This window comes from Neovison vison, chromosome 1, assembly GCF_020171115.1.
Source record: "Neovison vison isolate M4711 chromosome 1, ASM_NN_V1, whole genome shotgun sequence".
Classification (NCBI taxonomy): Eukaryota; Metazoa; Chordata; class Mammalia; order Carnivora; family Mustelidae; genus Neogale; species Neogale vison.
Genome location: NC_058091.1, coordinates 147,690,528 through 147,717,071, shown reverse-complemented (window position 1 = coordinate 147,717,071; position 26,544 = coordinate 147,690,528). Strand labels below are relative to the sequence as shown.

The 26,544-nt window shown below is 42.0% G+C and overlaps 1 protein-coding gene across 3 annotated transcripts; it reads left to right on the top strand.

Moving 5' to 3' along the window:
* ZNF322 (zinc finger protein 322) lies at window positions 1-26,544 on the top strand. 3 transcript variants are annotated; one of them, XM_044260299.1, is made up of 5 exons: window positions 1-286; window positions 1,145-1,233; window positions 1,699-1,744; window positions 17,056-17,130; window positions 22,190-26,544. In XM_044260299.1, the coding sequence occupies exon 5, from the start codon at window positions 22,372-22,374 to the stop codon at window positions 23,578-23,580; it is 1,209 nt and encodes a 402-aa protein (XP_044116234.1). In that variant the 5' UTR covers window positions 1-286; window positions 1,145-1,233; window positions 1,699-1,744; window positions 17,056-17,130; window positions 22,190-22,371; the 3' UTR covers window positions 23,581-26,544. The 3 variants fall into 3 exon arrangements, with proteins under 3 accessions (XP_044116234.1, XP_044116222.1, XP_044116229.1); XM_044260287.1 differs by lacking the exon at window positions 1,699-1,744; XM_044260294.1 differs by lacking the exons at window positions 1-286; window positions 1,145-1,233; window positions 1,699-1,744 and adding an exon at window positions 1,762-1,780.

The following is a 26,544-nucleotide window of genomic DNA, read 5'->3' as shown; positions in this document are numbered from 1 at the left end:
CGCCGGCCGCTTCCCAGCCTGGCTGAAAGGACTCGCGCAGCCGGCCTTGTCGGCCCTTAAAGCGCTCACTGGGCGGCCTGGCCCCAACTCCCCTCCCGAGCCGCGCAAAGGGAGAGCTCCTGGCTCTCGTCGGCTCCCCAGGTTTGCTTTCCTTTTTTTCCCCGAAGGTGGGCCCTGAGGTCCACCGCCGCGAAGCCTGCGGCCGCCGGAAAACCCAAACCCGAGTGTCCCGAGACTAACCGGAAGTGCGGTCCCTGGCGGAGGGGCGGTGCCGGCGGCTGCCGGGGTAAGAGCGGCCCGCGGGGCCTGGGAGGGGCGCGGCCGCGGCCGCGGGGCCCGGGGGAGGGGAAGGAGGAGGGGCGCGGCGGGACCAGAACCCAACACCCCGGTCGCTCTCCCTGGCCCCCAGGCCTGCGCAAGGGCACAGAAGCCCCTGGCGCTCGCCGCCGAGCGGGGTCCGGGACCCCCCTGACGGCGCACCGGGAGGCAGTCAATGAAAAGTTGAAAGAAGAGCAGCTCAGTACGGCTGTTCTCGGAGAGAATAATAGTAAACATTACCCGGCACTTTTCTAAGCGATCCATCTCTCTCATAATGGGGAAAACCCAAGGACATTGAATGAAGCCCCCCCCCATCTTTAAGACAGAGATTAGTTATGTCGTACTCAAATCTATATACAGAAGATTGTTAATCAATTCATAACTATGGTTTAGAAAACTGCATTATATATAATATTGTACTATATGCGCTTATCAACTCCGTCTTGGGGTGTATAGTGGTAGAAGAATGGGTCCTTGACCTTAGAAGTTGCGATAATGCAAACAAAAAACAATCAGCAGAAAGAAAAGTCTAAACAAGTAAAACAGGACTCAGGGCTTTCTTAAGAAGTTCAAGTTAGTCATTATCCAGAAGGATTCTTGATGTTTTGTCTAGTGCTGGTTGGGAAGGAAGCGATGGCTCCCGGTAGCTGCTACTTCTTGCGGGAGAAACAGAACGTAAGCAAATGTGGGAAGAGGGAAAATGTGCTTGAAGGATGCCAACCAGACTGGGGAGTAAATGGGACCAATATTTAGACATCCAGCTCCAGAAAAAATAAAAATTTCAGAAAAAAATTATAAATTTCGACATTATTGATTTTTCCTCTAGGAAAGGGAAGAATTGAGTGTTATGAATACTCATGGACTTGAGACTTTTTGAGGCCAAAAGCAAGACTGGCTTGAGTCTTCATTGTTATGGTAAGTGGCATACCAGGCTGTATGTTTCCATATAAATGTGGATTTTGGAGCAGGTGAGGGGAGGGAGTACTGGGGGAGGACAGGAAGGATTGGGAGAAGATAAAATGAAAAAGGAATTGATTCTTTCTTACCTATTGAGATAGCAGAGTGATAAAACTGGATCCTATTCTACCAATGTGAGTGTATTTTCTACTCCTTTCCAACATACGTAGTCACAAATACGAGCTATACAAGCTAAAAAATTAGCCATACAAGCTAAAAAATTAGCTTGTAATAATTGCTTCTTGATTGAGTTGCATCCAGAAAAAGGCAGTATGCCCACTGCTTAGGCTCCGTAGTTAGAAAATTGAAATTTAAATTGTGGCTGTGCTACTTACTAGCTGCGAGTTCTTGGGTAATTATTTAATTGCCGTAAGCATCAGGTTTTCTGTTAGTGCAAATATTGGTATTAATACTATCTTACAGAGTTCTTGGGAAGACTCAAGGAGGTAATCCATGCAGTCAATGAAAGGTAAATGAGGTAGTGCCTCACCTCAGGTCTGACACAGTAAGTGTTAGCTATTTTTTAAATTAGTGCTTTATTGACTTTCCTGGTCCCATACACCCTTTAACTATAGGAATAAACTTGAGCTTTGAAGTTCTATACTCAGCTTCTCTGCTTGTGCCTGCTTACTCTGCACACTCTGACCCTAGCCATGGAAGAGAGAAGCAGTCTCTTCCTAAGATGAGGTAGGAGAAACCTGTTAGAGGAGGGTCCTCTGGTGGACCAGCCAGGGCTACTCGCCTAATTGTTGCATTGCTGTGGGGGGCTCTAAGGAGTATGGTGGTCCTTTATTTTGCTGTGGTATTTATTCTTATTCTTCGTTCATTCAACAAACATATTCTAGAGTCTAGGGATATTGCAGTGAACAAAAGAATAAGTACTAATAATAGAAGTTATATTCTAGTAGGAGAGAGAAAAAAATTAACAGATATAAAATATATGCCACAATGTTGGAGGGTGAGAAGCTATGAAGAGAAATGCAATAGGATAAGAGGACACAGCTGTTTTACATAAAGTAGTCAGGGTGTGCCTCCTTTTGAGGAATTATTTTTTTTTAAATTTATTTATTTGACAGAGATCACAAGCAGACAGAGGGATAGGAAGGGAAGCAGGCTCCCCACTGAGCAGAGAGCCTGATGCGGGGCTTGATCCCAGGACCCTGAGTTCATGACCTGAGCTGAAGGCAGAGGCTTAACCCACTGAGCCACCCAGGCACCCTGAGGAATTAATTTTAAGGCAGAAACTTGGATCGAATAAAGAAGCCATCTACCTGGGGGAAGAACATTCCAGGCAGAAGGATCAAGTGCAAAAGTTCTGAGGTGGCTCGTGAAGCTAAAGATAGGTGGAGGTGCCACATTATATGAAACAGTGAGAACTGGGTTTTATTCTGAGTCTGATAGGAAACAGTTACAATATCTTGAACTAGGGAAGTGTCACAGTCTACTTTAAGATTTGACAACCAGACTCTTCTCTATTCTAGGTGCTGACATCTAAAAGACTTAGGATAAGAAAATCATTTCCTAAATTGTTTAATTTTTTTTCTTCTTGGTGCCCCACAGTTTTTTGGCTCCTGAGGGCAAATATGATACCCTGAGCTGATGACTTTAGGGAGGACTGTGATTTCATTTACCAAGCTCTGATCAATCTCAGAATCCTTAATTTCCATGCTGCTTTCCTTTTGACCTGAGCGGTAACACACATTTTAAAAGACAAAGCTTTCATAAACCCACCAGCTTATACTCGCTATTTGTCCACATGCCTGCATATTTTCACTTAAGTGTGATTCTGACTTCTTCCTTTTCCTCCTCCTGTTTCTCCATAAATGTTTTTCTAGTTTTTGCATAATCTTCATATTCATCATTAACTGGCTGAGTAATTATATTATTTATGATTTAGTTGATTACTTTTTATGGATTTTGAACAAGGCTTTAACGAAGAGGTAGGTGCAGAGGAGGGACTCGATAAACAGGGCTTCTGTGTGTGTGAAGAAGGAATTCAGAAAACAATAGAACCTATCATTTATTGAGTGTTGAGACACAGGCACTGAGCTGAGTCCTTTGGTGGTGACATCTAAGTTCTTGTGGCAGCTCCGTGAGGCATGTAATAGTATCTTACCTATTTTTTCAAAGGGGAAATTGAAGCTGAAGGAAGTAATTTACCCAAGTTCTTACAGCTACCGAGGAGCATAGTGGGAATTTGAACCATTAATCTGATTCTAGAATTTGAACATTTAGTTTTAACTAGCATAATATATCGACTCTCAGCTACCACGCTCTTTAAAAAACAAACTAAAATAGCTTTTATTTTTTAAATAATTTCAGACTTAGGAAGAAGTTGCAGAATAGTACAAGGGATGTTCATACACCCTTTGCCCGTGGTTCTCAATGTTAATGTTTTACTATATTCGCTTTATGATTCTGTGTATCTCTGTATACACATACCTATGCGTATACACGTTTTCCTCTGAACCTTCTGAGAGCAGGTTATAGACATAATGATTCTTCTCCGACTATGAGAGAACTAAGCCCTAAAGTCTTATGACATACTAAGCCCTAAAGCCTTAAGAGAATTAAGCCCTAAAGTCCTAAAGTATGTAATGAATTAACTTCTCTCCTATGCAGGTACAGTGCTCCTAGCTACATACCATTCTTGGAAGAATTGAAAAAATAGTTACTTAAATCATTTTCTATAGGGCTTCATTCTTCCTAGAACACCAATTAAGAATGCCTGTCTTAAAATACATGACAGTTTATATTCTAAAAACAAGGCTGTTCTCTTATTATAGCTATCAAAGTCAGGAAATTAACACTCATATAATACTATTATCTAATTCAGATTGAGCCAGTTCTTTCACGAGTGTCCTTTTCAGAAAAGAAAAGGAAAAAACCGATTTTTGTTGGCCAACATCAATCCATATTCCCCATTTCATTTAAATGTCTTGTTTTCTTCTTCGTGGAATATATATCCTCAGACTTTGTCTTTCATAACCTTGACTTATTTTTTTTAATTAATTAATTAATTAATTTGACCGAGAGAGATCACAAGTAGAGAGGCAGGCAGAGAGAGAGAGAAGGAAGCAGGCTCCCTGCTGAGCAGAGAGCCTGATGTGGGACTCGATCCCAGGACCCTGAGATCATGACCCGAGCCAAAGGCAGCGGCTTAACCCACTGAGCCACCCAGGTGCCCCCCCCCTTTTTTTTTAAAGATTTATTTATTTGAGGGGTACCTGGGTGGCTCAGTGGGTTAATAAGCCTCTGCCTTCAGCTCAGGTCATGATCTCAGGGTCCTGGGACGGAGCCCCGCATCGGGCTTTCTGCTTGGCGGGGCGCCTGCTTCCCCCTCTCTCTCTGCCTGCCTCTCTGCCTACTTGGGATTTTTCTCTCTCTGTCAAATAAATAAATAAAAATCTTTTTAAAAAATCATTTATTTGCAAGAGAGAGGGCACAAGCAGGGGGAGAGGCAGAGGGAAAGAGAAGCAGACTTCCCACTGAGCAGGGAGCCTGATGTGTAACTCGATCTGAGGACCTTGGTACCATGGCCTGAGCCGAAGGCAGATGCTTAATAGGCTGAGCCACCCAGGTGCGCCATTGACTTTTTATTTTACCCCTTTAAGAGTTTAGGCTGTGTATTTAGCAGAATTTCCCTCAATTTGGGTTTGCCTGATGTTTCCTCGTAATTAGGTTCAGGTTATACATTTTTGGCAAGATGGCACAGAGGTGATGTACTGTCCTATTCTTTACATTCTGTTAGGCAAATTAACATCATGTCACTAGTACTGGTAACTTTGATCACTTGGTTAAGGTGATGACTTCCAGGTTTTTTCTGTTTGTTTGTTTTAAGATTTTTATTTATTTATTTATTTGACCGAGAGATAGAGAGCACATGCAGGCAGAGTGGCAGGCAAAGGGAGAGTGAGAAGCGGGCTCCCCACCAAGCAAGGAGCCTGGTGCGGGACTCGATCCTAGGACCCTGGGATTATGACCTGAGCCGAAGGCAGCCGCTTATCTGACTGAGCCACCCAGGCCTCCCGACTTCCAGGTTTCTGTACTGTGAAGTTAGTCTTCTTGTCTCTAATTATTAAATATTTAGTAGGGAGATATTTTCAGACTCTAAATATCCTGATCTCATAAACTTCTCACCCACTAGATTTTTACCTGAAACAAATATTCTTCTTTTGATTGGACAGGGTGATTTTTTAAAATTCCATCATTTCTTCTACATTTTATTGTTGACTTTTTTAATAGAAGAAAAACTCCCTTCTCCATCTTTATTCACTTTTTTTTTTGATCTGTATAGATTCATGGATTCTTATTGTGTTATTAACTTATTACAGTTACTACTTATCTTGATACTCTGTTTGTTCCAGATCTGTAATGTAGCAGCCCCTTCGGCCTGGCTTCTGGGTCCTTTTGGCACGTTGTCACTCCTTTTTGAGCACTTGTTATTCTCTGGCACAACAAAATGTTCTGGGATCATATTGTACTTTCTAAACCCTGGAATCAGCCATTTCTCCTAGGAGCCCTGATAGCTTTCAGTGGAGAATAGTGTTTAGAGACCAAGACCTGAGTGTGTAGTATGCTCGTTGCTGCTAGGATTTCATTCTTCTTACGACCTTTCAGCAGACCTTACTGGAAAAATAAAAACACACTTTGACACATACATGCATTTTGTTTTTTCTATATATACTGTAAAACTTTGGCCTCATACAGATACTTCTAATTCCAGTTAAACACTGCAGAGTTCATTCTTGCCATTCCCTTTTCTATGTTTATAACTCCCTTCTCCGACAGGGAGAAATCTGTGTGCCATTTTACTCATAGTATATTTACTTACTTGTGTAGTCCTAGGGTATACATTAAGTAGTTTATCTTTACCACCACTGATTCTAATGAGAATTCAGTGATTGTTCATAGTTCTTTTTATCTTTAGCTTGAGTTTTTATAGTCCTAATACTGTATTTAAGTACTATTTGAGTTTGTTGGTTTTTTTCCCCTTCCGGGTGTTATTCATTTGAAACAGACTTGTTTTGGTTTGTATTGCTTTTTAACATGTCTCTCTAGTATCTTGTCTATTTAGTTATTGAATATGTGAAATGTAACAGTTCTAAAAGCAAAATGTGTGTGTTACAAAAATGTATAGTCCTAGAGGGGTGACTCCCTCCCTCCACCTGTGTACATCAATTCTCTTTTCCTGTCCTTTTATTTCCATTTCACCTACTTTGTGATGATAATGACATTCATTAGTTTCTTTTACCTTTCTAGAGAGAGCCCTCAGGGGAAGGGACAGAAGGAGGGAAAGAGAGAGAGAACCCCAAGCACACTCCACACTCAGCATGAAGCCCGATATGGGCCTCTGTCTCATGACCCTGACATCATGACCTGAGCTGAAACATGCCACACAAGCTTCCACAGATACATGTGTAGTTTTTTATTTCTACTTCATTCTTACACAAAATGTAGATACTTTTTTATACCATTGTTTTAAAAAATTTACAATATGTCAAAATCACTCCACATCAATTCATAAAAGTTTTCTTAATTCTTTAACAGGTTCATAGTTCTCCATTATATGTGCATATACCAAGTCTGTCCAACCACTTTCTTACATATGGGCACGCATTTAAGTTTTAAGTATTTTTGAAGTAAAACATTGCTACAGCGAATAACTTTATACTTTAAATTTTTATATTGTTGGAGGTATATCTTCACAGTAAATTTCTAGAAGTGGGATTCTGAGTCAGATATAAATGTATATCTAGTTTTATTAGATGTCAGATTCCTCTCCAGAGAGTTGTACTAATTGGCTTTTCCTCTAGCAACATATGAGAGTGTCTGTTTCCCCATGGTTTTGACAACAAAATGTGTTGTCATACTTTTCAATGTATGCCAACTTGATAGGTGAGAAACAGTATTTCACATGCCCTTTTCAACTATTTAATTTTTAAAAATAGACTGTTATTTAGAGTATTTTTAGGTTCACAGCAAAATTGAGTAGAGAGTACATAGTGTTGCTGTAAGTGCTCTGCCACCCCTCGCCCACCCACCCCAGCCTCCCCAGCTATCAACATCTCAGCCCAGGGTGCTATGTTTATTACAGTTGGTGAATCTACATTGAGATACCATTGCCACCCGAAGGCCATGATTTACTTTAGTGTTCATTCTTTGTTTTTTACATTCTCTGGGTTTTGACAAATGTATAATGATGTATGTCACCATTTATCGTGTCATACAGGGCAGTCTCACTGCTCGGAAAATCCTCTGTACTTCATTATTCATCCTTCTGCCCCCATCCCCTGACAACTGATCTTTCTCACTGATTTCATAGTTGCCTCTTCTAGAATGTCATGTACTTGGAATTGGACAGTTTGTGGCCTTTTCAGACTGGTTTCTTTCACTTACCAAAATGCTATGAAGTTTCTCCATGTCTTTCCATGGCTAGATAGCACATGTCCATTTTAACAGCATTGAGCAAGATTCTAGTGCCTGGATGTAGCACAGTTTGTTTATCCTTTCATTGACTGAAGGCCATGTTAGTTGCTTTCAAGTCTTGGCAATTATGAATAGAGCTGCTATCAACATCCTTGTGCAGGTTTTTGTGTGGACATATATTTCTTTTTTTTTATTTTAAGATTTTATTTGTTTATTTGACAGAGAGAGACAGAGAGAGAGGGAATGCAAGCAGGGGGAGTGGGAGAGGGAGAAGCAGGCTTCCCGTGGAGCAGGGAGCCCGATGTAGGGCTCGATCCCAGAACCCTGGGATTGTGACCTGAGCTGAAAGTAGACACTTAACGACTGAGCTACCCAGGTGCCCCTGGATATACATTTTCAGCTCCTTTGGGTAAGTACAAGGAGCACAGTTACAAGATTATATGGTAAGAGTAAGTTTAATTTTGTGAGAAACCACCAAACTGCTTTCCAAGGTGGCTTTACCATTTTGCATTCCTACCAGCTATGAGGAAGCATTCCCATTGCTTCATATCCTTATTAGAATTTAGTATTGTCAGTGTATTGGATTTTGGTCAAATTTTTTTTTTTTTAAGATTTTATGTATTTATTTGAGAGAGAGCTTGCACACAAATGGGGGGGGTAGGGCAGAGGGAGAGGAAGAAGCAGACTCCCTGCTAAGCTGGGAACCCAACTAGGGGTTTGATCCTAGGACCCCAGAAGTTTTTAACTTTAATAAAATGCAGATTGTTACTTCTTTTATAGATCATGCCTGCCTTTGGCTTTATATCTAAGAAGTCATCATTGTCTTTATTTTCCCCCCATGTTTTCTTGTAGGAGTTTTATAGCTTTGTGTTTTATACTTAAATCTGTGGTCCATATTGAGTTAATTTTGTGAAAGATATAAAGTCTTTGTTTATTTTGTATTTTTGCATGTGGCTATCCAGTTGTTCCAGTACCATTTGTTGAAAAGACTCTTTCTGCATTGTATTGCCTTTGCTCCTTTGTCAAAAAATCAGTTGGCTGTATTTATGTGAGTCTATTTGTGGACTCTGTTCTACTTATTTGTTTATTCTTTTACTACCACACTGGGTTACTGTAGCACTGTAGTAAGTCTTAAAGTTGAGTAATGTCGGTCCTCCCAGTTTTGTTCTCTTTCAGTATTGTGCTGGCCAGTAAAATATCCTATGGGAGTTTTGATTAGAATTGAGTTTGGTCAGTAGATCCAAGGTAGGAGGAATTGTCATCCTGACGATATATATTGAGTATGCCTATCCATGAATATAGACTGTCTGTTCATTTATTTAGTTCTTTTTTATTTCTTTCATCAGAGTTCTTTGTTTTTTTTCATGTAGATCTTGTTAGATTTATACCTAAGTATTTCACTTTCATTTTGCAGAAGTGCTAATGCTATTGTGTTTTTAGCTTGAAATTCCAATCCTTTATTGCTGGTACAGAAGAAGATTGCCATTTATATATTAACTTTGTATCCTACATGCTTGCTATAACTGGTTTATTAGTTTCCCCTTTTTTGGTTGATAATTTTGTATTTTCTACACTGACAATCTATGTAATCTGTAAGCAAAGACAGTTCTTTATTTTTTTCTCCATTCTTTGTAGTTTACATTTCCTCCTCTTTTCTTAATGGTGTTATCTAAGACTTCCAGTATGACATGGAAAAGGAGTGGTAGAAAGGGATATGTTTACCTTGTTCCTCGTCTTAGCTAGGAAGCTTCTAGTTACTCACCATTAAGTATAACATTTGCTGTAGTTTTCTTGTATTCTTTATCAAGTTGATGAAGTTCCTCTCGTCCTAGTTACTTCGTATACTTTTAATTTGAATTTTTCTAAATATGAGTGAGATTGGACATCTTTTTATATGCTTAAGGAACATTTTTTAATCTTTGTGTATTGTCTTCTGCCTATTTTTCTCAGGTTTTTGGTGTTTTCTCTCCGTTTTTAAAAGCTCTTTTTATAGCAGATATATTATTTCTTTATCTCAAATATATGTTACAAATTTTTTTCAGTTTGTCCATTGACTTTTGACTTTGTTCTTTTCTTTTTAGACATAAAATGTTTTTTAGTCAAATAGCCAATCTTTTGTCATAAGCCATAAAACCTTTCTGTACACTGATATTATCTGTATATTCATTCATACCATATGGTTTCAGTTTGTAATCAGTTCTTTGATCAATGTGGAGTTGATTTTAGTATACGGTATGGGGTATAGATCAAATTGTATCAATTTCCATGTTACTATCCTGATGTTCTAACATCATTTATTAAAATACAGAAAGGGAAATTAGAGAATCGATTCCATTTACTATAGCACCAAGAACCATAAGATACCTTGGAATAAACCTAACTAAAGAGGTAAAGGATCTGTACTTGAGGAACTAGAGAACACTCATGAAAGAAATTGAAGAAGACACAAAAAGATGGAAGACCATTCCATGCTCTTGGATCGGAAGAATAAACATTGTTAAAATGTCTATACTGCCTAGAGCAATCTATACTTTTAATGCCATTCCTATCAAAATTCCACCGGCATTCTTCAAAGAGCTGGAGCAAATAATCCTAAAATTTGTATGGAATCAGAAGAGACCCCGAATCGCTAAGGAAATGTTGAAAAACAAAAATAAAGCTGGCGGCATCACCTTACCTGATTTCAAGCTTTATTACAAACCTGTGATCATCAAGACAGCATGGTACTGGCATAAAAACAGACACATAGACCAGTGGAACAGAGTAGAGAGCCCTGATATGGACCCTCAACTCTATGGTCAATTAATCTTTGACAAAACAGGAAAAAATATACAGTGGAAAAAAGACAGTCTCTTCAATAAATGGTGCTGGGAAAACTGGACAGCTATATGTAGAAGAAGGAAACTCGACCATTCTCTTACACCGTACACAAAGATCAACTCAAAATGGATGAAAGACCTCAACGTGAGACAGGAATCCATCAGAATCTTAGAGGAGAAAATAGGCAGTAATCTCTTTGATATCAGCCGCAGCAACTTCTTTCAAGATACGTCTCCAAAGGCAAAGGAAACAAAAGCGAAAATAAACTTCTGGGACTTCATCAAAATCAAAAGCTTCTGCACAGCAAAGGAAACAGTCAACAAAACAAAGAGGCAACCCACGGAATGGGAGAAGATATTTGCAAATGACAGTACAGACAAAAGGTTGATATCCAGGATCTATAATGAACTCCTCAAACTCAACCCACATGAAACAGACAAACACATCAAAAAATGGGCAGAAGATATGAACAGACACTTCTCCAATCAAGACATACAAATGGCTATCAGACACATGAAAAAATGCTCATCATCATTAGCCCTCAGGGAGATTCAAATTAAAACCACATTGAGATATCACCTTACACCAGTTAGAATGGCCAAAATTAACAAAACAGGAAACAATATGTGTTGGAGAGGATGTGGACAAAGGGGAACCCTCTTACACTGTTGGTGGGAATGCAAGTTGGTGCAACCTCTTTGGAGAACAGTGTGGAGATTCCTCAAGAAATTAAAAATAGAGCTTCCCTACGATCCTGCAATTGCACTCCTGGGTATTTACCCCAAAGATGCAGATGTCGTGAAAAGAAGGGCCATCTGTACCCCAATGTTTATAGCAGCAATGGCCACAGTCGCCAAACTATGGAAAGAACCAAGATGCCCTTCAACGGATGAATGGATAAGGAAGATGTGGTCCATATACACTATGGAGTATTATGCCTCCATCAGAAAGGATGAATACCCAACTTTTGTAGCAACATGGACGGGACTGGAAGAGATTCTGCTGAGTGAAATAAGTCAAGCAGAGAGAGTCAATTATCATATGGTTTCACTTATTTGTGGAGCATAACAAATAGCATGGAGGACAAGGGGCGTTAGAGAGGAGTAGGGAATTTGGGTAAATTGGAAGGGGAGGTGAACCATGAGAGACTATGGACTCTGAAAAACAGTCTGAGGGGTTTGAAGTGGCGGGGGGGTGGGAGGTTGGGGTACCAGGTGGTGGGTATTATAGAGGGCACGGCTTGCATGGAGCACTGGGTGTGGTGAAAAAATAATGAATACTGTTTTTCTGAAAATAAATAAATTGGGAAAAAAAAAGTTCATTTTTTTCCTGGGTGATTTGAGACATCACTCTTACTATATACTCAATTTCTGTACATGTTTGTATCTGTTTCTGGTTTTTCTATTCTATTCCACTTATCTTTTTATGTATTCATGTACCAGGACCACATTTTTTTAATATTAGAGGTTTTATAGCATATTTTAATGTCATAGAGGGTTATTAGTCACCCCTAAATCTCTCTTTCCATTGTTTCCTTTCTTCTCTTGCATGCTGTTTTTTCCAAGTGAATTTGAGTAATAACTGTAGCTCAGGAATTGTTGATTTTTCTCTGAAGGATCAGAAAGTACATACTTTAGGCTTTGGGGGCCATATGATCTCTGTTCGACTATTTAAGTCTGCCATGTGAGAAAGAAGCCATGAGCCATACATTCATGAATAAGAGTTACCTTGTTTCATTAATACTTTATAAATAAACAGGCTACAGGCCAGAACTCGCCTGTGAGCCATAATTGGTCCACCTTTGATCAAGAAGCTTATTATTTTTGTTGCAGTTGTATTAATCCATAAATTTTTTTAGGAGGAACTAACATCTTCATTATATTGAATCATTCTCTCCAAGAACAAAAGATACCTTTCCATTTGTTCACATCTACTTTTGGGTCTTTCAGTAGTGTCTGGAAGTTTTCCTCTTCTTCATTTTACATAATCACATACATAATTTACATAATTATTTTTTAATTTATCTTTAAGTATTTCATATTTTTTTGTTGTACAGGAGTGTTCTCCATCTATACTGTAGTTGGTGTTATTTGTGTACAGAAAAGGGCTATTCATTTCTGTATGTGAGTTTTGTATCCTGCTTACTGAATTCCTTTGAGTCAGTTTTAATGTTGATTCTCTCTAGGGTTTCCTAATTGTACCCTCCTATATCCAAAGAAATATAATTTTCTTTCTTTTCTATTCCTACAGTGCTAATTGATTTTTATTTTCTAATTGCATTGCTTAATACTTCAGTTCAGAGTTTAATAACAAGAGATAGGGGTCATTGGGTCATTCTTTTTTTTTTTTTTAGATTTTATGTATTTATTTGACAGAAATCACAAGTAGATGGAGAGGCAGGCAGAGAGAGGGAAGCAGGCTCCCTGCTGAGCAGAGAGCCCGATGCGGGACTCGATCCCAGGACCCTGAGATCATGACCCGAGCTGAAGGCAGTGGCTTAACCCACTGAGCCACCCAGGCGCCCCTCATTGGGTCATTCTTGACTTGTTCCTGATATTATCAGAAATGACTAGTTTTTCTCACTTAGGTACTGGCTCTTAGACTGAAGGATATATTTTATCATTTGAAAGGAAGAATTCATTAATTCCTACTTTCTTGAGTATTTTCCTCAGGAATGGATGTTGATTTCTATTGTGAGGTCCTTCAGCATCTATAAAAATAATCATGATTCTTCTCCACATAGATCTGTTAATATGTGATCTTATATTAATGGATTGTCTAATATTGAGCAGATCTTGCATTCTGTGAATAACTTTTACTTTGTCATGGTACATCACTTTTTTAATGTGCTTTTAGATTTTTTTTTTTAAAGATTTTTTATTTATTCATTTGACAGAGATCACAAGTAAGCAGAGAGGCAGGCAGAGAGAGAGGAAGGGAAGCAGGCTCCCTGCTGAGCAGAGAGCCCGATGCGGGACTCGATCCCAGGACCCTGAGATCATGACCTGAGCCGGAGGCAGTGGCTTAACCCACTGAGCCACCCAGGCGCCCCTGCTTTTAGATTTTTATTAGTATTTTTCACACTAATACTGGGCTATAAACATTTTTAGACTCTTCATCAGGTTTAGTTGTCAACGTTAAACTATTTCACAAAAGACTAGAAGTTTTTCTTCATTTTTAGTGCTCTGGAAAACATTTTTGAAGCACTGGGTTTATTTGGTCTTTGTAAGTTTATTAGAATACCCTTATGAAATGATCTAGATCCAGTGCTTTTTGTGGGCTGATTCCTTAACAACTTTCTGTTTATTCTGTGCATATTAGTGTTTTAAAACTTTCTGTCTTGGATAGGGGTGATTTTGGTAAAAAACACAGTTCATAGGTTATCACATTTATTTGTATAGATATCTGCAAATTGATGTGTTATCTGTATGTGGGGCTTTTTGTATGTCTTACTTATTTATCCTTTTCTTTTTTGTAAATTTGTACTTTGTCTTTCTAAGTTAGCTAGTAGTGGATCACTTCTTTAAGTTTTTCCAAATAAGTAGAATTTTGGTTTATGGTTAGGTTGTTTTCTCTTTAGTTCACTGATTTCCATTTTTACTTTCATTTTCTTCCTTAATTTCTTTTGGTGTACCTTTTTCTTATCTCCTTGATCTGAGAATCTAGTTTGTTCATTTAATTCCTTTTATTCTTTTTATTGATATAAAATTTTTTATTGATATAAATTTTTATTGATATAAAATCATTTAAGACCATGAATAGCCTTGATCACTGCTTTAAGTTTATTCCATAGATTATAATCAGCAATAGTTTTAATTATCAATATTTAGAAATTTTGTTTCATTTCCCCATTTGCTGAAGAGTTGTTTTATTTTCCCCATTTAGGTGGAGCTTTTTTAATTTGGTATTCTAATGAATTTTTAGTTTCATGTCACTTTATGGAATTTACTGATACTGTTTCTATGACATAATATATGACAATTCTGTGACTGATTCATGTGTGCTTGAGAAGAACGTTCACTTCCTGTTATTAGGGTGTAAGTTTCAGTAGTTATCATAAGATTTACTGGTTAGATTCTCTAGGTTTTCTGTATCATTACTTATTTTCTTCTACTTTATAGTTCTTTCTACTGATAGTGGTATGTTGTTTTATTATTAATGTTTTTGTCTGTATTTCTTATTATCTATTGTAGCTTTTGCTTTGTAAGGGTGAGTGCTGTGTGGTTTGGTTCAAAATCTTAACCGTTACTATATTATGATAATGGCTTTCAACATTAAAAAATGTCCTTTATTATGTTTAATGTTTTTCAGGCTGAATTCTTCTCTTCCTGATATCTTGAATATAAGACCTTCTTTTATTTCTATTTGCCTGTATTCCTTTTCCTTCCCTTTAGTTTGAGTCTCTCTGAATCTTTAAGTGTCTCTTATATTTAGCATATAGTCGGGTCCTGCTTTGTGAGCCTGAGTGAGAAAAATTTGAATAGGTGAGCCAAACCCATTCCCATGTAATTGATACACTTGATACGTTTTATCTCAATAGATCATGTTATTTTATTTGTCCTGTTTATTCAGCTACTTGTGTTTTCATTGCTCTTTCATTAAAAACTTTTTTAGAATGTTTGATTTTTGTTACCATGACTACCTTTGAGCATAGATCTTTTGTAATGCCTTAGTCCCGTTTTCTTATTCAGCCTTCAGTTGTCTGGTGTTCAGTTTTTAGTGGTATCCCTTAGCCCCTGCTGCCATTAATGGCTGATGCAGTTATTTCAGTTTGTTCTCTCTCCTCCTGCCCGTGTTTAGTTGGATTGTGTCCGTTTTATCAGAACATAACATGTTTAATAAGACTGCTAATTCGGTGACACCTTGGTAAAGTCTTGTGGATTTTTTGTTTTCTTTTTTTTTAACTAGATGGCATGTTTTTTAAGATAGTGGGGACAAGGATTGTGCCTTTTTTATTTTCCTTTTTTCTAAAAAAAAATTTTCCCTTCATCTTAAAGGATCTTAAATTTCTCTCTCCTCCTTTTCTCCTTCACTGTGCAGTCCAAAGCGTTCCTCCTCTTCCTTCCTTTTTACTGTCTTTCCTGAGGAATTGCCACTCCAGGACGGCCTATAAGTCTGCTGTGTGAGTTAAGGCCCTTCGGATGTCCTGCTGGGCTCAGAACTTTAAACACGTTTTGGGACTCCGAGGGGGTTTTCTCTCTCTGGCAGGACACTCTAGGTTGGTTTGGTGTGCCACGAGCCCTCTTCTGTCCCCCGTTTTCAGGTTCTTGCTCTCAGTAGTAGCTCGCAGAGCCCGCGTCGAGAGCCGGCCCGTGGGGTCTGTGCTGTGATGTGTTTCTCCTGTTCTCACAGCTTTTCCAGGCTGTGCCGGGAGCCCGGACTGCTGCAGCCGTCCTGACCCGCTTCCGAACTGTTCTCTGACCGTGTCCCTGCCCCTCTTCCAGAGGGAGTTTGTTCTTCCATCTTGGAGTCCATTTTCTATGCACTGAAGTCAGGTTTAAATCATTGCCGTGGAAGCTCACAGGTTTTCTGGAAAATCCCCGTTGAATGAAGCTTTAGTGCCCCTGGCTTCCTCGTTCCAGGCCGTCCGGCGGTCTGGCGGGCGCCACCCAGAGCAAGCACGGGGCAGCCCCTCACCGCCGCTCGCGTTGGGCTTTCAGTTTTGGTCTCCTTGACCTGCGCGCTGCTTACCTGTCCCCGTCCTCGAGCAGCCGGCCCCTCGGTCCTGTGCAGGTGTCCCAGGTGCCCTGTGAGAGAGCGCGAGAACGGCCCGTGGCTGCTGCGCCTGACCGCGGCGCCGGAGCCGTGAGGCACGGCCCCTTCGCCCTGCGGCTGCGCGGGAGGCGCCCGCCACGTGTCCCCGCGCGCTGTCTGGGGCTGAGCCGCCCCTAGCAGAAAAGGGCCTTGAGGGAACGGAAGGCTCGGCCACCTGGAAAACGCAGGTTCACGCTGCTGCGGGAACGAACGGGCGGACAAGTCTGAGTGCGCGAACCTCCTTTACGCCCCTAGTTGACCGCCTCCCGGACTGTTCCTGCGGAAACAGAGGTCCCCTTCGGCGTCGCAGATGCTGAATAACCAGAAACGCGATCCCTGCGCGCGCTCCAGCCGAGGGCCGTTGCCGACGGTCGAGCCGCGGGTCTGAGCGCGCAGGTGCGTTCCGTGGCCCCGACGGCCCCGCAGGCGAGAGCGGCCCGGGCTCCCGCGGGGGGACGGACACCCCGGCCGGTGCAGGCTCCCCTGAGAGTTAGGACTGTGGCGCTGCCTTCCGTGTGGTTACGGTCCCCGAGAAGCTATAGGTGGTGTGGATGGCGTTGAAGGTCTTTGTTCGCCCTTTTCTGGAGAGTTCTATGGGAAGGTTTATGACTACGGTCACCCTCCTCAGAATTGAATTTAAGGGATTATATAAGAAAACCCAACAGCTCTTTTAAGGAAACTAGTTTACCCATTTTCAGGTTCTTTGGGGGAAACGACCTGGGGCTAAATCTGCTCCTGTGAAACTATTTATCGTTTTCTTATCCTTGTGTCTTACAGAACTTGCTCTTCCTTGAGAAACCACGTTCTCAGGACCAGGAAGTCAAGGCTGCGTTCCTTCCGGTTAGCTTCTGGGTAAGCTACAGTTCCTCTGGCCTTCAGAGCTGTGCTCTCCGTCTCCTCGACTATACCCAAGCCAGTGGCTCCGGAGCAGCTCCTGTGCCTTTGGCATCCAGTCCTTTTCCTGTACTGTAGGGACACAAGTGGATTGACAAGGACTTACTGGTGCCGTCAGCAGGTGGTTATTAAGCACCAACTGTGTGCCTGGTGCTGCCCTGTGAACTAAAGAAAGAGCAGCACACAAAACAGATACATATCCTTGCGGTGTTTCAGGCAATAAACAAACCAATTATTCTGTGTATCAGAAGGTAGTAAATGCTGTGGAGGAAACGGAGCAGAAGAGCCAGCTAGGGACCACTGGGGTGTGGGGGCAGGTCAGTTCTGAATCTGGTGGTCTGGAGAGGTGTCCTTGAGAAGTGACCTTGGAAGAAATAGTTGAGGGAATTAAGAGATAACTGTGCACTTCCCTGGAGGAAGAAAGCTGGGGACTCAAGAAAGGACGGGCAAAGGCCCTAAGGGGAGTGTTTGAACAAGGACAGCCAGAAGGCCATTGTGGGTCTGTCCTCGCAGCGAGTGGGGAGAACAGTGAAAGAGCGAATGAGAGGCACAGCGGTCGGGGTGGCAGAGCAGCCCTCCTGTCTTGGGGCCATTGTGAGGACCTGGTGGCGGGGGGAGGAGGGGAAGCCACTGAAGAGAGCAGAGGAGAACCTATTCTCCTACTTTAACTGGAGTTCACTGGCAGCGGGGTGGAGGGTTTGAGTGTGAAGAGGGTGGTGACTGGAGGATGGCAGTGGTGCTGGGGCTGCCGTGGTGAAACGCCACAGACTGAGCGCTCTAAATATTTCCTCACAGTCCTGGAGGCTGCGAGTTCAAGATCAGAGTGCCAGGTTTGATTTCTTCTGAGATCTCTCCTTGGCTTGCAGATGGCCACTTTCTGTCCTCATGTGGTCTTCCCCCTGCATGCCATCCCTGATACCTCTGTGTCCTGATCTCATGACAAGACCATTCGCATTGGATTGGATTAGACAACTGTACCCTTTAAAGGTCCTGTCTCGAAAAATAAAAATAAAGGTCCTGTCTTCAGAGGTCTCTGGCTGGCTCAGTCAGTAGAACATGTGACTCTGGATCTCAGGGTTGTGAATTCGAGCCCCACGTTGGGTGTAGAGATTACTTAAGAAATATTTTTAAAAAATAAATAATCATCCTGTTTCCAAATACAGTAACATCCCAAGGTTGTGGGGGTTAAGGCTTCAGCATACAGATTGGAGGAGTACCCACTCAGCCCTTAACTGGTGGGAACCAGTTAGGAAGGTTTTATTATCATGCAAGTGAGAATGAGTGTGGTCCGGACCAGGGTTGCAGCGGGAGACACCGTGAGAGGTGGTTGCATTCTGGTTTTGAGAATGAATGAATGAATTTGCTGATGGCTCGATTGTGGCAAGTGAGCAAGAAGATTACAGGGTGACTCTACGGTTTAGGAGAGGATGGATTTGCCCAGAACTGAGATCGGGCCGAGGAGTGGCGGAGTTGGTCCGGATTTCAGCTGCAGGCAGCTGCTTTGCTCACCTCCTGTTTGACTGGAAGTAAGGCGAGAGCAGACGCAGGGCACGGCGCAGGGCACGGAGTTCGAAGCGCTGCTGGGTTCTTCATGACACTGTAGGCTCTGGGGGCTGATTGTGACAGCCGCAGAATGTACTTTGGTGCTTAGTACATCATCTGTTGTTTTAACAGTTGTCAGTTTTTTGTTTTCTTTTTTTTGTTAGTAGTTTTTGAATGACTCTTGGTCCAGAGACCCATGGTTCCTCAGTAATCGAGGTGTGTGTTCTGTGGGTGCCCGCCGTGGCAGGCAACCCCTGAGAACTAGAGACGTGAGTCAGCAAGGCGAACTTGGAGACCCAGCATCTTGATAAATACATAGAATAGTGTTCACTCTCTGGTATCATGAGGACAGAAATGTGCTCATGTTTAAGAGGCTTCACTGGGGAGCAGGGGTCCACTGGCAGCTCAGGTGTGTACACTTACTTCCTAGGGTATCCGTGATCAAATGAACAGAGAGAAATGATCTTGGAGGGCAAGGGATTCTTGTATGATACTATAAGAGTCACCTGGAACTTGTAAGTTGGACCCTAAAATGCAGTTTCTTTAATAGTTTTATCAGTCATGGTGGTGTGATCGAATATTTGAAATCTAGCGTGTAGAGTTACTGTATTTAACATAAACATGAGTCATTTTTGTTTAGTTCACCTGCTTCCCCTTCTCAGAGCTGTGGACTTTACTCCTCTTCCAGTGTTATGTCCCATTTTCTCTCATTTTTGTCCCTCCTTAGTGGTTTTAGCATTACATTTCTTGTAGATGGTCTATGCCTTGACTCAAACTACTCCGACCCCATCCAGTTTTTTCTCATTCCCTAAAACCAAAACGTGAGAACATGGTTGAGTTGACACTTGGAGCCTTGGGATTTCTTTTGATACTTACAAATAACTTTTTTTTTTTTATTAGAACAACTGTCTCTATGCCTTACACATGGAGAGTTTACAAATCGCTGAATGGAAATTGGAAACCCAGTCAGCAGATTGGTGAAACAGAAAGTCATCCATCTTCTGGTTCCTTTTGGCTCATTGTTTCCACTGAATTCAGGTGGCCGTTGCTTATGCTGCTTGGGTAGCTGCTTTGTTTTGAGTTGTGGTCTATCACACTTACAAGGGTCATGTCCAGTTCGTTCTCATAGTGTTTCCTTGCACATGAACACACAGAGACCTAGAGGCCTACACTCACAGTTGGAGAACAGTGGACTCTGTCCCTAGAAGAATGTACACAGACCAAATAACATTTGCAGGCAATTTCACAGTTTTCCTAGGTTATTTAGGAGTCCATAGATGCCAAATAAGGACTTCCATTCTAGCGTTGAGCACCTACTGTGTGTCAGGTACTAGGAAAACTGCAAATGAAATGAACAAAAATCCTGGCCCTGTAGGGGCTGACATGCTATGGAAAAAAATAAAACAGGGAAGGACGGGAGTGTTGTAGGTTGGGTCAGCTGGGATGCAGCGTCAGGTAGGATGGCCAGACAAAGATTTGAGGAAGGCGAGGGAGGGAACCTTGGAAATCTAGAGGGGACAGTGCCTTAGCCAGGAGAGGCAGCACGTACAAAGATCCCGAAGTGGGGGTGAGCCGGCCAGTGTGAGCAGCAGCAGGGAGGCCAGGGTGAGTGGCGTGTGCTCAGCAGAAGAGCAGGGAGGGGAGTCCCAGCGGAAAGCAGGAGGCAGGTGGCTTAGGGGCTTGGGGCTTTCCAACAGGAGCAGTTTTGGCAGAGTGGTGAGGACAATTGTGAGGTTGGAGGATGTTCTGGAAACCTTAGAAGGCAAGAGTTGGAGACAATGAACAGATTTATTTCTGAGGAATTTTGCTGTAAAAGGATCAGAGAAGTGGGGTGACAGCTCGAGGGTGAGGCAGGCAAGAGAGGTTTTCATGTTGGTTGTACTCTTGCTCCGGGAGAGCGGAAACAGCCAGTTTGCTGGTTAGTGTGATCCGGAAGAAAAGAACGGGTGCGGGACTGGGAGGGTAGAATTGTGGGGTGACGTCCTCTTGGAGGAAAGGGATGGAACCGAGGACACTGACAGAAGGCTTGTCCTCAGACTGAGCAGAGGCAGTCTGTCATCCAGAATGACCGAAGGAACGAGTGCCTGACCACACACACAAGAAGCTGGTTGATGTGGCGGCAGCACGAGAAGTGGTGGTTCATGTTTTTGTTTTGAGCGTGTGTGTTGTGTCTGTTGTTTTTGGTTTGCTTAAATTTCCACAGTAGCATGGGAAGCACCGTCATCAGCTTTTACTCCCTAAATGCAGGGAAGGGCTTTGAATGTGTGAAGAGAGGGTCAGACATGGAAATGATCATTGAAGAGCAAGCATGAAGGACACAGAAAATGGTGTTTTTCTTCCTTTCGTTTCTGATGTTTCTTCTTCGGTGTATTGTGAGCGAGTAATAAATGGAAGGCCCACGTCACGCCGCGTGCTGTGCTCTCGAGTCAGCCCAGTGTACGGCATCCGCCCGCTTTTCCATATTTCTGTTGACGCCTTTAGTTCATCTACCGGAGTAGCTTCGTGGAAAATAGGTCCTCAGTTGGAAGATCTCCGTATCTCTCTCCTCGCTCTCCTTCTTGATCCCCGACTCTTTCGCAGATGACCGCATCTCTTCCCCAGGAGGAGAGGAGCACGGGCTGCCTGAGCAGAGAGGGCTGTTTCCGGTTAAGGTGGAAAGATCTTCCTCTGTCCAAGGCCTTCTATCTTCAAGATGCTCAACCCCGGGGGCTTTAATACTTGCGTAAGCCTCCGACAGGAGAGAAATTCTCCCACATCTCTTCACTGTATAAAGAAAAGCCTGGTATAAAAGCGGTTTGAAGCCCGGCTTTCATCTGTAGTCATCAGAATTTTTCTTTTTGAGGAGGGTTTGTGCTCATGTGATCAGAACTTTATCGTAATAGTGCGCGAGCTAACCCCGTGTACTTACTGCGCGATGCAGGGCGATGAACTTACTGTTCAGGTCAACAATGTGAAATAATTTCTGTTATAAATCCCATTTTACGGAGGAGCAAACTAGGTGGGGAAGAGTTGTTGAATAACTTGCCCAACATCACACAGCTAGGATGACGGAGCCACAGAAGCCCTTCTCTCCCCCCATGGGAATTCTAATACCATTACCGTTTTCCTTCCAAACCTTCCGAGGAGAAGGCTGCCTTCTCCAGGATTCCTTGAGGGCGGTTTTCCTCTTGAGCAAGCCTACTAACTATGAGGCCTGCCTTGATTACTCAGTTGAAGCCAGGGAAAGAGGAAGAGCCCTGGTTTTGAGATCACCCGGGCTCATTCATAAAAGAAATAACTCTTCCTGGTCTTTTTCCCTTGTGTTGCTAACTAGTTTACTATTAGAAAAGAGGAAAACTAATTGGTTTCAACCCCTGTCAAAAGTAGTGCACGTATGGAGTCTGATGGAGAATTTCTGTCTTCCCTGCAGTAATTTTAACTTTGAGCATTCTTTTCTTAGTTACAGGAGTATAAATCATATTTCTTTGTCTCACAGGGTTGGAAATACCAAGTAAGGAATCAGCATATATGATGCTGGAAACGTTTAGAGACGAGCTGCTCCTGACTGAAAGGCCTACGACAGATGTGTCTTTCAAGTTCTTACCAAGAAAACAACTATGAAGAACATGATGGGTCAAGAAGACCAGTGGAAAACTCCCTAGGAGAGAGCCATAGAAAATGTTCACTTCAGAAGAGAAATATAATCAGAGAACTCAGAAGAGGAAAATCTATCATGGATGCCCTCAGAAGGGTAGAAAGATTTTTATTCATGTGCATGAGATTACTCAAATAGATGATCAGATATACCAGTGCCTTGCATGCGAGCAAAACTTCTGTGAGAACTTAGCTCTTATTATGTGTGAGAGATCCCACACTGGGGAGAAACCTTATAGATGTGATATGTGTGAGAAAACCTTCGTCCAAAGCTCAGATCTTACTTCACACCAGAGGATTCACAATTACGAGAAACCTTATAAATGTAGCAAATGTGAGAAGAGCTTTTGGCACCACCTGGCCCTTTCGGGACACCAGAGAACACATGCAGGTAAAAAATTCTATACATGCGATATTTGTGGCAAGAATTTCGGTCAGAGCTCTGATCTGCTTGTCCACCAGCGAAGCCATACAGGCGAGAAACCGTATCTGTGTAGTGAGTGTGATAAATGTTTCAGTCGAAGCACAAACCTCATAAGGCACCGAAGAACTCACACAGGGGAGAAACCGTTTAAGTGTCTGGAGTGTGAAAAAGCTTTTAGTGGGAAATCAGATCTTATTAGCCACCAGAGAACTCATACTGGCGAAAGGCCCTACAAATGTAATAAGTGTGAGAAAAGCTACCGACACCGTTCAGCCTTCATTGTTCATAAAAGAGTTCATACTGGGGAGAAGCCCTATAAGTGTGGTGCCTGTGAGAAATGCTTTGGCCAGAAATCCGACCTTATTGTACACCAGAGAGTCCATACAGGTGAGAAGCCGTATAAATGCTTGGAATGTATGAGAAGTTTTACCCGGAGTGCCAACCTAATCAGGCATCAGGCAACTCACACTCACACTTTTAAATGCCTTGAATATGAGAAAAGTTTCAGCTGTAGCTCAGACCTCATTGTGCATCAAAGAATTCACATGGAAGAGAAACCACATCAGTGGTCTGCGTGCGAGAGCGGCTTCCTCCTGGGCATGGACTTTGTTGCCCAACAGAAAATGAGAACGCAGACCGAGGAGCTGCATTACAAATACAGTGTGTGTGATAAAAGCTTCCACCAGAGCTCAGCCCTTCTTCAACATCAGACAATCCATCTCGGTGAAAAACCATATCTCTGTAATATGGGCGAGAAGGGTCTTGAGCTCAGTCCTCCCCATGCATCAGAAGCCTCACAAATGTCTTGAACAGACAAGAAGTTAGAACACCCTAAGAAATGTACTTAAAACATGTCAGAGGACCCAGTAAAGAGCTCTGGGCAAATCTCAGACTTTCCTCAGAGCTCAGACTTCTGTGGGGACCAGAGAATACAGCTGTGGGAAGTCGAGAAATGGTTTGCCCAGAGAGTGAGCCTCACAGAACACTTAATCAGTCACTTCAGTGAGAAACCTTAACAGATGCCCTGAGGCTTGGGAAAAACCTTTAGTCCAAGCTTGTATCTGATCACCCACAAGGGGATTCCTACAGGTAAGAAACCTTACAGATGCAGTGAGTGTGGGAGAGTTTTCTAGCAGTGCTCAAGCCCTCCTCATTCCGAGAGAATTCACACCAGAGGACTTCTTAAGTGCCCTCAGTGTCAACAGAGCTTTGGACAGTATGCACGTCGCACTGGACGTCAGAAAGCCCACAATGGGGAGAAACCCCAGCAAGTGTGTAAAAGGCTTCTTACGACTTTTCTTACTCTTCAGAGAAGCCATACTGGTGAAAACGTGTATATTTGTCTTGAATGTGGCAAAAACATGAGTTGGAGAGCCGCCTTGGGTTTGCACCAAAGAAACCCAATCTGAGTAAAGACCTTACAGGGTCTCTGAGTGAGAAAAACTTCTGTCAATGAACAGCTCTCGTGGTACACCGGGGAACTCACATTAGTGAAAAACCCTCTTGAGTCTGAAAAAAGCCTTGCTAGAAACTCCTCCCTCATTGGGTCCCAAAGAACGTGCTCTGTGGAGAATTCTGCGCCAGTGAGAGCTCGAACTGTGGACTGTGTACATATAATAGGTAACAGTTGACCCATATGGTAGAGGTGACTTTCAGTGGCGGCAGTATGTAAACCGTTGTTCAGATACCCAGAAACTTGTTCTGGGAGGAGCTAGGGCAGGTCACAGTAGGCCTGATGGGTAACTCAGGTAAAGATGCTTTTCTTTTATCTGAACCACTTAATGATTGCTTTACTTTTCACTTTTTAAAATTTGGAAATCCAATAAAGAAAAGGACTGTAACTTTGTGATAGAAGGTGTGGCATGTGTTCCTATTGGGGGAAAAGGATTATATTGATTCAGCCTTTGTCGATTTTTAATTCTTGGCTAGAATGGGGACTAGTGTGTTGACAGTAGCCTGGGAATCTTTTCCTGGTAGTGAAAAGAACTGAACAGCTAGGGAGTAGTTCCCCTAGATCAGAATTCTTCCCAAAAGTTCCCCCTTTGGAGGGCCAACCTCATAAAGAGAATACTCAACGTTTTACTTAGTGTGAGTTAAGGCATTGCCCTCAAAAATTTCCTTTTCCTCAAACATCTTTGAGAGGATCACTGGCATTTGAAATTTCAGCTTTAGAGATTCATTTCTTTTAAACTCAGAAACGCAGATTTCAGTTTAACAGTCGTGTCCTGATGTCGCTAGCTAGCATCCCATATTTTGATGACTTTAACTTGTCTCTTTCACTGATAAAATGCTCTTCAGCTCCTTGCAGAATGATTAAGGTAAACCAAAAGAAAGGTTTAAGTCTGAGGAGGCACAAAGTAAAACACATAAGGATGCGTCATTCATGAAGGAGCTAAAACTTCGTGATTTTGAGTGTCCCACACTCTAAAGCTGGCATTCTTTTCACTCCATTTTCCTGCTGTTTTTAGCGAATCAAGCCCCATGATGATATGCCTTTCATTTATTTCAGTTCTTCCAAGGAAAGAAAATACTTTTTATTCCCAGGGAAAGGATTGCAGTCACCACAACATAAGGTATCTGTGTGGCTTGGAACGTCGATTCTGAATGCTAGAAGGGAAAAGGAGTGGTCAGGTTTATCAGACATTTAAGGATAAGCACTTATCTCCGATTTAACAGAATAATTAATGATTATCTGTAACATTCTCTAGAAATACTATAATTAATCCAATGATTATAGATGGACAATTCTGAGGGTTTTTTTCTTCCCTTAGATTAAAAGACATTTAATATAAATGCTTAAGATTCCTACAGTATTTGGGGCAATAGACTAGTGAGTAAATACTCTTGCTAGTCTGGGTTCTCTGGTTTATTTTAACAAATCCCTGCACTCGAGAGAGTGTTGGCATCAGACTTAAGGAGGTGGCCAGCTGCTGCCTGTGTACGGCTCTAAGCTTTGATCCTAACGACTGGTTGATGAGCTTGATAATCTTAGGGTCAGTGGATAGAGCTTATAGTGATAATAAGGAATCTGGTTCTAGGGTGGGGTTTTCTTGGGTTTTTTTTGGTCTTTTTTTTTTTCTTTTTAGAAAACAAATGCTGGAAGTTTATTTGATCTGTTGTGTTTTAGTAATTTTCATAAAATAGCTCTTATACCACGAGAAGTTGCCCAGTGTGCTAAAACACGCAAGATGTATTTGTTTCTCTTTGGTGCAGGTCATGCCTATCACTAGTATATGTTTGGTGGTTGTAATACTTAAAATAGTATTGGGTATATGGCATGGTGGTGACGAAAGTTAGTCCTTATGGCTACTTGTTAGTCATTAGAACTTGGAGAAGGGGACAGAGTTTGTATCGTTGGTAGGGCAATGACTTGCCCCTTCTTTCAACTAATCTTACTGGTCATTGTCTCTAGTCTTTAAGTAAATTAAGGATGGACCATCCCTCCAATGGAGAACAGTCGGGGTTCTGAGACAGGTCTGAGTGTGAGGGCTTTAGTCGTGGGGAAAAAGGTGTTGGTGTTCTTCATAGAGCATAACCTGAGGTTGGAGAGACCACTTGGGAGCCTGTAGCCAAAACTAGAAGGTAACTTCTGGGATGGATGGAGGTTCTCTTGAGACAGTGCCGACCTAAATCTACCTCAGGTAAGTAGTTAGAGTAACTTTTTCAAGATTTCAGACCAAACGAGACACTTGTATTCAGTCAATGTATTCCTATGCTTTACTGTTTTTGTTTTTCCTTAATTCTTAAATAAACATTTATTCTGAAAAACTTCA

What these genes read in the sequence shown, in the direction of transcription:
- ZNF322 (XM_044260287.1), top strand. Translation starts at nt 22,372, where the DNA reads ATGTTCACTTCAGAAGAGAAATATAATCAGAGAACTCAGAAGAGGAAA.